General features: G+C 40.2%; 1 protein-coding gene across 3 annotated transcripts in view; it reads right to left on the reverse strand.

The window, feature by feature from the left end:
* casr (calcium sensing receptor) overlaps positions 1-14165 on the reverse strand; it is a 70865-nt gene that overhangs the window by 20867 nt on the left and 35833 nt on the right. For all 3 annotated transcript variants that reach the window (XM_008115268.3, XM_062971797.1, XM_062971798.1), the window contains 2 exons: positions 11158-11464; positions 7666-8547 (listed from right to left, as the gene is read on the reverse strand). In XM_008115268.3, the coding sequence (XP_008113475.2) occupies positions 7666-8547; positions 11158-11464 (1189 nt within the window). The remainder of the gene's footprint in view (positions 1-7665; positions 8548-11157; positions 11465-14165) is intronic.

A 14165-nucleotide genomic window follows, 5' to 3' on the forward strand; every position in this document is an offset into this window, starting at 1 on the left:
TGGGAAAAGGGTGAACATGCATCATAAATGTGAAATGTGCAAGTCAACTGTGCAAGAGACCTGTAGGCAGTCCAGATATCACTTTTATTCTCCAAACAAGGAGTGCCACCTTACTTTCGAATGCTGTTACTTTACCACAACTCCAGAAATAGGTTTCTAAGGCTGCAGTTTTTAGCTCACAATCCCATTCACTTGTATTTGAAAATAAGTCTCACTGAGTACACTGGGATTTCTGATCAGTTGACTGTGCTTCTTACAGACCTACATAGAAATGTGTCTCATTGAAATTGACAGTTTTCTTTTGAGAAAACAGCAAGGATCGTGTCGTATCCCACCATGGTACTTTTTCCAGTGTTATGTGGATGCTATATTTATTTGATCTTTGCAAGATAAATTCTACCTTCATCCTAACATTAACTGAACCAGACCTTTAAGGTTATTTCTGGAATATTAAGCAGTCACCCACCCATATCCCACTTTCTTTCTCCAAAGAGCTAAAAGCCAGTGGAAAAAAGTCAATGCAATGAAGCATAATTCCTTTCATTACTGCAATAGTAAATATTATTCTCTTTCCTTTGCATTAACAGGTCCATTATCTATATTCTTAGTTTGATAAATGATAACAACCTCTTGTGCAATCAAGGGTTTACAAGCACTTCACTAGCTGCCTGCCTAGGGAGCGCTTCTCTGTTAAAAATCTTTACGACTACGTATCCACAGCAATCTGCCCGCCTCACTGTTCGCAACGAAAAATAAAACATTTCGTGATTTTGTTTCATATTACTAGACAAATGTAACTATCCCTTTTGCCACTGCTTAGATTTGCCTTAAATGAACCATGCTTCTTTCAAATGCTGCTGAATTGATTCTTTGGCATTCATGTTTCTATCTTTAGTTACAAAACATACATGACGAGCTCTGAACAGTGACTGCTTTGGCTAATTATTGACAGTGTGTAACCTGTAAAAAGCTGCACAAGTCACACAGTGAAAAGGGTAGAGGATGTGGGTTTTTCAAAATGCTCAAAGAAGCATTCAAAAGGAAGGCAATCATTATCTATTACTACGTAGAAAAATGTTCCATCCATATGATATGCTGGTTGTGGATACAATGTGCGTTGGTGCAATTCCCTGTCAGTGGGATCCTGCAGGTTTTTCCTCACTGTTACTATGTTCTTAAGGGTTAACATTTTATCCACATTTTATCCACACAGCAGTGAACACCAAAAAGTAAAGGAGCTTGTATTGTCTATATAGATGGAGGCAGAGGTCTACATTGGTTCCCCATCTCTCCTGTTCTGTCTGCGGCAATAGCAAGGTTTACAAACAAGATGAGCTTGAAATCCAATACAAAAAGGGAAATATGAATGAATGATGGCTAGCTGTGAATGAGTAAACAGCCCAGAAAACTTTGGCTACATTTCTGAGAAATTTATGAAGAAATAAAATGTAGCAACTTTTATTAGAACAGTGAACCATGTCTATTGTGGATCAAGAAATCAAGACAAACCATGGGTTATATTTGTTTGCATAAAGCAGAAGTGGGCTGTGAGAACGAAAACCGGTCGATTAACCTCCTTCCTCTTTATTTATTTAATTTTATTAATTTTATTTCTGCTCTTTTCTGCAGAGCTGACCATTGTATTGGGTAGACCACATCAGCTCTAGGTTATTAAATATGGTTTTCTGTGGGCGAGCCGATGGCAACTACTGTCTGTATCAGAAGCTAGAGCTAACGTGGTGTATCCAATGCAATTTTCTGAATCAGCACCCCAAATAACCAAACCAAATCTAAAGTTGACCAAAAACTGATTCATAAACCTTTTGGTACTAATGTTGGAAAGTGGTCCCTGGTCAAAGTGGGCGCTGGTCAAAAAAAGTTTCGGAACCACTGGCATAGAGGATCTAAGGCAGTGTGTCTAAAGGCAAAAGGAAAGCATTGAGATTTGATGTGGAGGGAACCAAAATAACTCTGGCTTCTATTTTTGCTCTTGTGGTGTAGAAAAAAGGAGTTTTTTTATTCCTTTTGGATCTTTTTACAGTTGGAGACATGAGTAAAGCAAAATTACTTATTAGAGTTCAAAATAAACGTAAGCCAGCAAAAATGTGGTTGTAAAAGTAAACTCTACAACTGAATTGTGGTACTTAAGAACTGTAAGAAAGGTCAAAAAAGGCTGGACAATGTTAGCAACAGCCTATGTGGTTGACAAAGAGTTAAAGACAGTTTACCTTAGATACAGCCATAACTTAGAAGAGTGACAGCGAGGAAGGTTAACAGGAAGTGAACATCTGAACTTTTAAAGACAAAAACAAGAGTGAGTAAAGTGGGCAGATGACACACAACTCTACTACTCTTTTCCACACAACTCCAGGGAAGCACCCCAGATCCTAAACCAGCGCATAGCAGTTGTGACGGACTGGATGAGGGCCAACAAGCTGAGACTTAATCCAGACAAGACAGAGGTCCTCCTGGTCAGTCTCAAGGCCGATTAGAACAATAAATATAATAATAATAATAATAATAATAATAATAATAATAATAATAATAATCATAATCATCATCATCATCATCATCATCATCTTCGAGACCACATCTCCTTCTATGAACCAGCGTGGGCATTAGATCTGCTGGGGAGGACCTTCTCTTGGTCCCAACACCATCTTAAATACAGTTGGTGGGGACAAGAGAGAGGGCCTTCTCCGTGGTGGCTCCCTAGCTCTAGTATATCCTACCTAGCTCTAGTATATCCTACCATCCTTCAAGCCTTTCGGGTGAGTTTAAAAACATGGCTTTTCAGACAGGCCTTTGAGCATGTGTAATCTGGCCAGCCTGATGACCCACAAATTGTCCCACTCCGCACTTTGTTATTGCAGGTAGCCAGCTTATTTGAAGGTTCTATTGCATTTTAGGAAATTTTATATATTTTACAATTTTTACTGGGATTTTACAAGTATTGTTATTTTCATACTTATGCCATATATTTATAATTGTGTACTTGTGTACTGTGTATTGTGGTCTATATACGGCACTATAGTGCTTCTGTGAGCCGCCCTGATCCCCCCCCCGCCCCCTGGGGAGATGGTAGAGGGTTACAAATAAAGATTTATTATTATTATTATTATTATTATTATTATTATTATTATTATTATTATTATTATAGAAATTAGAAATAATATGCACTCCACTGCCACTGTTTGTATAGCAGATATTACTACAAGATAATCCCAGTTATTTTAAATCAACAAAACAAATGTCAAATATATTTTAAACTACAGCTTATTATGGAATATACTGAAAGTTTTAGGAATTCTGCGGCAAGTGGCTACAAAAGGAACTAGATGAACATCTGTAGACCAGCTGATTTTGCCCAACTATTTGATGAATCGAGGATGATGAAAAAGGGTCTCTTTGTTGATATGAAAGATATACAGTACATATACTTTCACAGAATCATACAGTTGGAAGAGCTACAATGGCCATCCTCTTCAACTCCCTGCCATGCAGTAAAACACAATCAAACTACCACAGACAGACGGGCTCTGCTTAAAAACATTCAGAGAAGCAAATTTTCACCACAGTTTGAGGCAGAATATTCCACTGCTGAACAGTTCTTCACATCTTCCTAAGGTTTAAGTGGAATTTATATTCGTGCAATTTGAGTCCATTGCTCCATGTCCTAGTCTCCAGAGCAGCAGAAAACTGTTGGAATGACAACCTTCATCAAGCCTTCTCTAGCAATCTGTCTATGATCTTGTTGCTTACTGTTTCCTGTATGTATGTTCTGGTATGCAGCATCTTTTATGGTTTCTGAGAAGTTATAAAGGGGGTTGCAAACCACATGCTCTCTTTCTCTCCTTTTGACTATGTGACCTGTTGATAGCTGTTTTGTTACAAGAGAGATGAAACCATTGCTTAGCATAATTATATTCGGTTGTATACTATATGAGGAGATTTTGCTCTAAAGGGGTTTTGGCTCTTCTCTAAAAGTTTATGTTTTCTAACAAAAACAAGTTCCTCAACATGACATGCTTTCAAATATTTAAACATGGTCAAAATGTACCCTCTCCGCCTTCTATTCTCCAAGCTAATCATACCCAGCTCCCCCAACCATTCTTCACAGAGCTTGGTTTCCAAAACTTTGATCATTTTGGTCTCCCTTCTCTGGACGGGTTTTAGCTTGACACGATCCTTTTTGAATTGTAGTGCTCAGAACTGGACACAGTACTCCAGGTGAGGTCTGTCCAAAGCAGAATAGAGTGGGACTATGGCATCCCTTGATCACCATACTCCTATTTCTGCAGCCTAGAATTGCATTGTCTTTTTAAACTGCCGAATTATACTATTGATTCATGTTCAAATTGTAGTCTACTAAGACTCCTAGATTCTGGGGTCACAAAAAAGTGGCAACAATAAAAGGTTTCTGATTGCCATCTATTTGCACAAATCCGTTAGCAACAATGTGCAGTGTTTACTCTGCACATAGTGCTTCTGCTGTACCCACGAAAAGAAAAATCAGCCTGTTTAGCAAGGCTTAAAAAATGCTGATTTATTGTCAGTAAATGTTTGATTATTATACCTATTTTATATACCTATATACCTGGGGTTATGTAATGGAGAAAGTCTAAGAAGACCTGATCTAGCTCACACCTTATTACTTCTTTGTAAGATTGTCATGAGGAACCTTTTCTGACTGAAATAAAGACATATCACATCCACAGCATTCCTTTCATCTACCAACCTTGTAATTCTCTCTATAAAAAAGATAAGATTAGTTTGCCATGACTTGGTTTTTGAGAAACCCATGTTGACTTTTCACTGAGTTTGACATTCTTTTCTAAGCACTTACAAGTTGAATTGCTGTGCATTTTCCAGGCTGTATGGCCATGTTCCAGAAGCAGAGGTTGTGAGGTATATTGGAAAGCTAAGCACGAGAGGTTTCAAAACTGGCCTCCAACAAACAAGAATTCTTTCTCCCACCCTGGACCTGCCACAGACATATAAACTTCCCTTGCTTAGCTCTCCAATATACCTCACAACCTCTAAGGATGCCTGCCATAGATGTGGGCAAAACGTAAGGAGAGAATACTTCTGGAACATGGCCATACAACCCGGAAAACACACAACAACCCAGTGATTCCGGCCATGAAAGCCTTCGACAACACTTACAGGTTGTCTGTTTAATGGGTTACTCCAAAATCTTTGCAGGTATCAATGTCAGGCTAATTGGGCAGTAATTATTTGGGCCTTCTTTCTCCCTTTTTAAAGATGGGGACAACATTTGTTATCCTGCATCCTGATGGAACATCTCCTGTTCTCAAGGAATTCTCAGAGATGATTGTCAGTGGTTCTGAATATGCTGCTTCGGAGTATGGTTTTCAAACATAGGCTGGATGGCTGTCAGGAATGCTTTGACTGTTTATTCTTGAGTGGCAGGAAGTTAGGGCACTTCCAGACCCGTTTTCGCCCACGTTTCTGTCCACACAGGCACTCAAAAGAAGCAGGCTTTCCCGTCACTTGTCCCCACTGCAGCATGATAACTACCACGCTAGAATGGGGACAATCCACCCTCCCCAAAAATCTTTAAAATCAAATAAAAACTTACTGGGCCACCATTATGCCTCTCCAGAGGCTCCTGGCACCTATCAAAGGAAGTGTGTGGGGGAGCGATTTGCCTTCTAGCACAGCATTGAACCGCAGCAGAAGCCTCCAGAGAAACATAATGGTAACCTGGTAAGTTTGATTTTAAAGGTTTTAGGGGAGGATTTGGGATGGGGTGGGTTTTCTCTTTGCTTCTCCAGGCCCACAGAAATGTGTTTTCTGATAGTCTTTGGTGACCCCTCTGACGCCCCTCTCACAACCCCCCCCAGGGGTCCTCTCACGAGCACCCCAGGGGTCCTGACCCCCAGGTTGAGAAATGCTGTTTTAAAAAGAAATGCTTTCCCCAGTCCTAGGGCCCTTCCACACAGTCCTATATCCCAGAATATCAAGGCAGAAAATCCCACATTATCTGAGTGAGGACTCAGATAACCCAATTCAAAGCAGATATTGTGGGATTTTCTGCCTTGATATTCTGGGATATAGGACTGTGTGGAAGGGCCCCTAGTAGCCGAGTTCTTTCAATGGGAGGTAACAGGGACTTGATACCAGTAAATTCCTTTTACACAGTGAAGGTTCTACAGTCTATATTTTAAGAACGAGCAACTAAGGCATCAATCAACTTTATCTGTTCTAATCCCAAGACTGAAAACAATATTGAGATTGAATGATTTTATAAAAACTTATCACCTGATAAAGCCCAAATACTAATATATGAAAAGATGAATGTCAGTTTGTGGAGCATGAATAAGATTAATGTGGTGCAATAAAGAAGTGCTTTGGAAAGCCCTGGTTTCACATTAGATGAACCCAATGACACGGAGTCAGACTGCCAGCATGTTGATTGCCGCTTTAAATGACATTTCACAGATGAGTTGCAAAGTCATTTGTTTAAAATGGGAAGTTCACACAGATGAATAGCACATTTTCTTCACACAAGTCATATGGAGGAAATCAGGGCGTTTTCAAACATATGCACTTTTATTGGAAATGACATAAAAACAAGATTAATATTGCTCCCTTTAGTGGACACTCCTAATTACCCTCCTCCCTACTATGCTAATACAGTGTTCCCTCACTTATCGTGGGGGTTATGTTCCAGGACCACCCGCAATAAGTGAAAATCCGCGAAGTAGGGACGCTATATTTATTTTAATATTTATATATTATTTTAGTAGCTATAGATTATTTTAAGTCTTTATCAACCAATCGCCTCCTTCTCCTCCCATTGCCGCTTGGGCTCCTTTTCTCTCCCTTCAGCTTCTCCTTCCTCTCTTCCTCAGGCCGTAAATTGTAATTTTTTTATGATTTATAATATTCTTTTAGAGTTTATTGGAAAACTACAAAACAGCAAATCCGCGAAAGGCGAACCATGAAGTAGTGAGGGAATACTGTATACATTTTAACAAACTTATATTTTTCTGCCCTTTTATCATAAGTAACAGAACAGTGACCAACTATCTACCTATTTAAAGAAGCACCCACACTGGAACAAAGCAAAAAGTATTTGCTGCTGCTGCTCAGTCGTTTAGTCGTCTGCTCAGTCGTTTAGTCTCTGGATGTGAATAAAATAAATCATGAAGAAAAAAAGAATTGGGAAAGACAACGGGGAAAAGAGGATGTGGAGAATAAGTGTGTGGCAGGAGGTAGAGAATATATAGGAATGAAATGGCAGAAGGCTGGATGAAGAAATAAGCAAATAAATAAACGGACCATTTCAGAAAAGAGATGAAACTAGTGGAGGCAGTGGAAAGATATGAAAGAACCGGCTTGAATGAGAGCATATGGATCTGTGGCATGCACCCTCTTTGCTGTAGCTTACAAAGAGAAGAGAAAATATCCTTTAATGCATAATTCCTGAATATGCACATGTGATCTAGCCAAAACAAACACAGGACTTTGCCTCACATGACCTAAATGGCCCAAGCCTATGAAACTGTAGGGGATGGTGTCACCCAATGTCCCACCACCTGCTATATCAATTTGTCTTTAGCATTAGGGAGTTCGTACTTTTTTGTTGTCTGTTCTGTAAAATAACTAACAGCCATTCAATAACATAGTCAAGCTTACCTGCCATGCTTCAACCTTCTTAATGTCTGCACAAGACCCATTGGTGAACATCCCTTTCCCTGGGACACAGGTGTAGATATCCTGCAAAGCATGAGCGATTGAGTATACTGCTAAGTACACGTTATAAGATATCCGTAGGTGGGTATAATCCATGTAAGGAGTCTCTACGCTACTGATGTTTTCTGCCCCTGTACACGGGGGGCGGAAGGCAGCTGTGGCATTTCCAGGTCTAGCACCTTCTTCATGGCCCTTAAGGAAAGAGATAGAGCTTGGATGGTTCTTGTTTCCATCTGGTAGGTAGCAGTTAAAAGTCTCCTCCCAAAACTCTTTGATAAATCCATTGTTAACGGATTTCTTTGGATGCACCTTCTGCAGAAATTTACGAAAGCCTGGGATCTGCCCTGCCTTCAGAGCAAATCCAATGGTGCCACCCATAACATGAAAAAATTGTGGCATGGCTATCAGGGAAGAGCTGGCCCAGGCTTCACTTGCCAGCCAAATCCGGCCAGTGATGTTATGAGTCACAATCTCTTTGATCAGCGGTTCCAGATCTGGGCCACTAGAGAAGACGACAATCACCTTTGCTGTGGAATTCTGAATGACTTTCACCACCTGTTGGATCTGGTCCTCAGGCAAGTACTGGGCAATCAGCTCACTGAAGTCAATGCAGATATTCCTTTCCTCCGTCTCTTCCCGGAACTTTTCAATCCCTGGTCTGCCATAATTGTCATCTGCAGCAATGGTACCCACCCAGTTCCAATTAAAGTACTCAACTATGTCTGCCATGGCTGTGGCCTGATGTTCATCATTCGGTATGGTACGCAGGAAAGATTTATACTCATTTCGGTTGCTCAAGAGCCGGCTGGATGAAGCATAACTAACCTGGGAGAAAGGAGAAATAATGAGCAGTAACGTTGCTAAGCAAACTGAATAAAAGTAACAAGCCAAGTCAAAACAGCCCTGAAAGCTTTGTTATATGTTTGTTTGGGGAGGTGTTTTCTTATCTAAAAATTCTTGTTCCTTATGAAAGGAGCCCCCGGCAGCACAGCGGGTTAAACTGCTGGGTTGCTGAACTTGCTGACCGAAAGGTCGGAGGTTCAAATTCAGGGAGCGGAGCGAGCTCTTGCTGTTAGCCCCAGCTTCTGTCAATGTAGCAGTTCAAAAACATGCAACATCCAGCGGGAAGGTAATGGCGCTCCATGCAGTCATGCCGGCCACATGACCTTGGAGGTGTGTATGGACAACAACAGCTCTTTGGCTTAGAAATGGAGATGAGCACCAACTCCCAGAGTCAGACATGACTTGACTTAATGTCAGGGGAAAACCTTTACCTTTACTATGAAAGAAGTAAAGCTTGGGGTACTATTACACTGTGTGTCAAACAGCAAAAAGTCAGTAAAGAGGTTCTGGGGTTGCCTTTGAAGACTGTTTGGAAGTCTGTTGCCTTTGCCTTTGAAGACTGTTTGGACACCTCAAGTAGTCCAATGGACGGCAGCCAGGTTTCTAACTGGCGTGCTCACAGGGAGCATACAACTACGCTGTTGAGACAGCTCCAATTCAAAGTGCTGGCTTTAGCCTATGAATCCTTAGACGGTTCTGGTCCAGCTTACCTATCTGAACATATCTCCCTTTTTGAGCCAGCTAGAGCATTAAGAATGGCTGAGGAGGTCCTGCTCTCAGTCCCACCGCCATCGCAGGCACAACTGGTGGGGATGACAGACAGGACCTTCTCGGTGGTGGCACTTTGGTTGTGAAACTCCCTCCCCAGCAAGATCAGATCGGCCTCCTCCCTCCTGACATTTGGAAACTACTTAAAATGTGGCTTTTTAAGCAAGCATCTGGAGCGTGAGATGAAGCAGCCATGATAACTTCAGGATGAGTGTAATGTCCAATGTTTTATGTTTTATATTGTCTGTGTTTGATGTTTATAGTTACTGGTTTTAATCTATTATTATGTGCTATTTTAGTTATGTGTTGCATTTTATATTTTGTGAGGCATTGCATTTTGCCATGTACTTTGTTGTGAACCTCTTTGAGTCCCCCCAGGGGTTGAGAAAAGCAGTATATAAATGAAATAAATAAATAATTTTGAATGTTCTACTCTTTCCCACCACAATTAAAAAGTATGTTTGCTTTTCCTATTCTCTATAACTGTAATTACACAGTTTGTTGAAGAGTAAGCAAAGTAAAGAAATTCCCATGTTGTAGGTAAAGGTTTTCCCCTGACATTAAGTCTAGTCATGTTTGACTCTGGGGGTTGGTGCTCATCTCCATATCTAAGCCAAAGAGTTGGCATTGTCTGTAGACATGTTGTGTCTACAGACAACGTGGCCGGCACGACTGTATGGAGCACCGTTACCTTCCTGCTGGAGCGGTACCTATTGATCTACTCACATTTGCATGTTTTCGTACTGCTAGGTCGGCAGAAGATGGGGCTAACAGTGGGCACTCATTCCGCTATCCGGATTCGAACCGTTGACCTTTTGGTCTGCAAGTTCAGCAGCTCAGCACTTTAATACGCTGCGCCACCGGGGCCCTTTCCCATGTTGTATTTTGTATATATGTTCCACTTTCTCATAGTAACAAAAATTAACACGAGACAAAAGGATCAGGCTGGATCTACATTGCCATGTAATGCAGTTCAGAATGCAGGTTAACTGAATTGAACTGGATTGTATGGCAGTGTAAACTTATATAATCAAGTTCAATACACTTAATCTGCATTCTGAAACTGCATTATATGTCAGTGTAGATGCAGCCTCGGCGTCAGAGGAAAAAACCACAGGAGCCAGAGAGTATCAGTGAAAATCCACAATACAGGATTCAAATCACTCAAGGAGAAAGAACGGCAATCTTGGGGAACATCTACACCAGACCTGCACAAACAGGCCTTGTAAAGGGCTAGTTTTTTAAAACTACTGTGTTACACCCTTCATCCCTCCCTCCCTGCCTATCCAGAAAGGGAAATGGTGCAAGGGCAATGAAGGGCTTGGGCTTTTCCTTAACCTGTCGGCCTTTTGTCTGTTTACCTGCCCAAATAAAAATAAATTTGAAGATTCATATAGTTTTCTGCTTGGTCATACTAATATTGCATTTACAGTTATGTTTCATTATTTTGAATTTCTATTTATTATACATTCTATCTTTCCTCCAATGCAGCTACGGTTGCATAAAAATTCCTCCCCTTCCCTCCCATTGGAGCTACTGATAGAGATAGCAATTTGCCTAAGTAGAAATCATCTCTTAAAATTCAGCTCTGGTTTGGTTATCCCGCTAAGGCAGTGGTTCTCAACCTGTGGGTCCCCAGGTGTTTTGGCCTACAACTCCCAGAAATACCCAGCCAGTTTACTAGCTGTTAGGATTTCTGGGAATTGAAGGCCAAAACATCTGGGGACCCACAGGTTGAGGACCATTGTCCTAAGACAACCTTAATAACCTCACACACACACCACTCATTTATAATGGTGGGAAATGAAAATATATATCCAGTACCTGAGGTATGTAAAAAAGACCTAAGAGATTGGCCACCGCTGTAGAAATTCCAGACCCAGTTGCTCCCACTACTGCAATTGTGGAAGGAATGTGCTCTGAGCAATTGCAGAACTCATCCAGATTCAAAGAGTCTATCTTGTTTTGGGCCACAAAACTCAGTGTGGCTTCCAGGGCTTTGGAGACAGTGTTGCAGGTGTCAAATATGCTGTATCCAAGAGTCATGTTGGGAAGAAGAGTTGGGCTGCTATTAATCTCCTCAATGGCAAAGATCATTGCCTGAAGCCAGCGAAAACCACGGAAATTATACCTATAAAAGAAGGAGAGACATTAAAATAAGCACAGCTGCCTATAAGTGAAGCAGAGCGAAAGGTGAAGGATCAGTGTGAGTAATGAAACTGTATGGCCAAAGTCTGTTTTCACAGAGTCATATACCAACTGAGTTCAAAAAAGGGAATGCAAAATAGATCCTTTTCATACATTACTCACATCTAAAAGAAAATGTTAGGCATTGAGGACAGTTTATTCTTGAACCTGTTGGCACAGTAGACCTGTTGGAACAGATCGAAATGTATTGTACAATGACATGAAATGTGCCATCCTTTTTATTATCTTGGTATTTGATATATTTGATCAAAACGCACTTCTAACTATGAAGGCATCACTTTTCAGTGATCATGTTAAGTACTTTGTTCCTTTACGCCCCCAAATGGTACTATAGTACACATTTTTGCACTTTCCCCCAGACTGCCTTCCCATTTTATTTCAATTTTCCTTAATGGTGGGTCTTCTGTGTTATTATCCTATGTTTTAACCTGGTTTTCACTGTTATTATATTGTATTACTTGCTTTTAATGTGTTTAATCTGTTGTTTTTGGTGTTTTAAATGTATTTTACTTTGCTTTTTACTTGTTTTTGGGCTTGGCCCTGTGTAAGCTGCCCTGAGTCCCCGCAGGGAGATGGAGGCGGGATAGAAAAATAAAGTTGTTGTTGTTGTTGTTGTTGTTATTATTATTATTATTATTGACACAAAGAAATAGTATGACACAGCAAATGAGATATATATGCTGGATTTCGTGTCACAAAATCACAAGCCGAACACTTGCCAAGTGTTTAGGACTGTGTGATATATTTTTGGATGACAGATCGTAATTTTGTCAATGTTTATTTTTCCAAATGCCGGCTGAGATATGATTATGATTATGATTATGATTATCCTCTGTGTTGGGGAATTTCTGAGGTGTGATCCTATGGGATTTTAAAAAAATAATAATTCTGGTTTGTCTCTGATGCTTTTAACACTTGCAAACACTGAGCCAGATCAGTAACGGACGGGTTGAAGTGCAATATCACCAGAATCCTAATGATACTTGACTATGTTTCTCTTTTTCATTAAATCTACATTAAAGTGATGCTCTTTTTAAACAAGGGATAGGGAAATTGTTAAACTTTGTTAAACTTTGGTTGCCATCAGTGCCAGCCAAAGAAGGCAATAGTCAGTCCAGCAACATTTGGAGGACTACAGGTTCTTCATCCCTGCTTAAGACCTCATCTACACTGCTCACTTACGTCACTGTGAGTGTGGATCAACTGATTCGGTTTAACCTGGGGAAAGCAGTTTAATGTGGCTGCACCCTCAGTTAAAAAAACACAGGAGAAAGTCCAAATGCTGCATTTCAGCGGCAGGCCTCTCAAACATCCATGTCTAGCCACAAGTAGGTCAAAAACAGCATTTTGGATGCCGGTTTCAGACCACATTTTGTGGCTGTGTAGAACCGTCCTTAGATTCAGGATGAAGATGAACAAATAGAATATTTATTTAGATTGCATTCAGTGCCGTACTTCAATGAGTTTAAGAAATTAGGTTGGTATTTTGGACTAGTTCAAAACCCTGCCTACTGAGTGAAATATCATAATCCTTCCACAGAAGCTGCATTGGCTACAGCTATGTTCTCAGACACAATTCAAGGTGCTGGGTGCTAAGTATAAAGTTCAGAGGCTTTAGAGACGGTAAGGGGACATCCCTTCCTCTAACCATCCAGATGCTTTGAGATCTGATGGCGGGGCCTTGTGCAGGAGTCTATGGCTGAGTAAAGCAAGACCATTATTTACTGGGAGAAAAATGTCTCGGTAGAGAAGACTGTCTGCTGGAAAGTCTTCTTGGACAATTACTCACTTGCTAAAAGTTAAGAGAAATTTGTAGGTGTTGAGGCTACTGTTTTATAAATTGCTACCTTGCTTGTTAATTAAACCATTTTTGTTGCCCTTGATTGTTGCATTATTATTTTTACAATGAACTATAAAAAATACTGTAACTGTACTAATCGTACTGTACTTTTCATTCTCCTTGACTTTTTCAACTTACGAAGAGTAGGCAAAAATCAATGAAAACAGCACTATCGATGATAGTGAAAAAATTTCAACAATTAAATCAACAACAGGAAGCTTACAACCAAAAAGGAAGAGAAGGAGGGAGAGAAAAGAAAGAAAGAAAACAACAGTGCAGTTTAGAGGCAGAAATGCTTTTTGTTCAGTTCTCAATATACAATCTAGGACAGGCTTCCTTTCATGATACAGAACATGCAATTATCTGCTATATACATAACCTTAAATGAAAGTTTTCTTTCTACATCGTTTTAGAAATAATTTGGGGGAAATCAAATTGTTTACACATTTTATTCACCATTTTAAAAGAAAATACTGCACCATTTATTTGTAGAGGGGGAAAAAATTCAAAAGCTTCAGAAAAAGATGCTCTCCATTTTTTCCATCCCCTTCCAGAACTTCACATCTCTACACACTACACATTTTCAAGTCTTTTCTTCAAGTATGATCCTCCCAAAAGACATATAAACACACACTCTCTAGAGCCCCATCTACACTGCCATGCAATCCAGATTATCAAATCAGATAATGCTTTGAACTGGATTATATTAGTCGACACTGCCATATAATCCAGTTCAAATCAGATAATCTGGATTTCATATGGCAGTGTAGATGGGTCCTGAGAA

The sequence above is a fragment of the Anolis carolinensis genome, chromosome 2, assembly GCF_035594765.1.
Source record: "Anolis carolinensis isolate JA03-04 chromosome 2, rAnoCar3.1.pri, whole genome shotgun sequence".
NCBI lineage: Eukaryota > Metazoa > Chordata > Lepidosauria > Squamata > Dactyloidae > Anolis > Anolis carolinensis.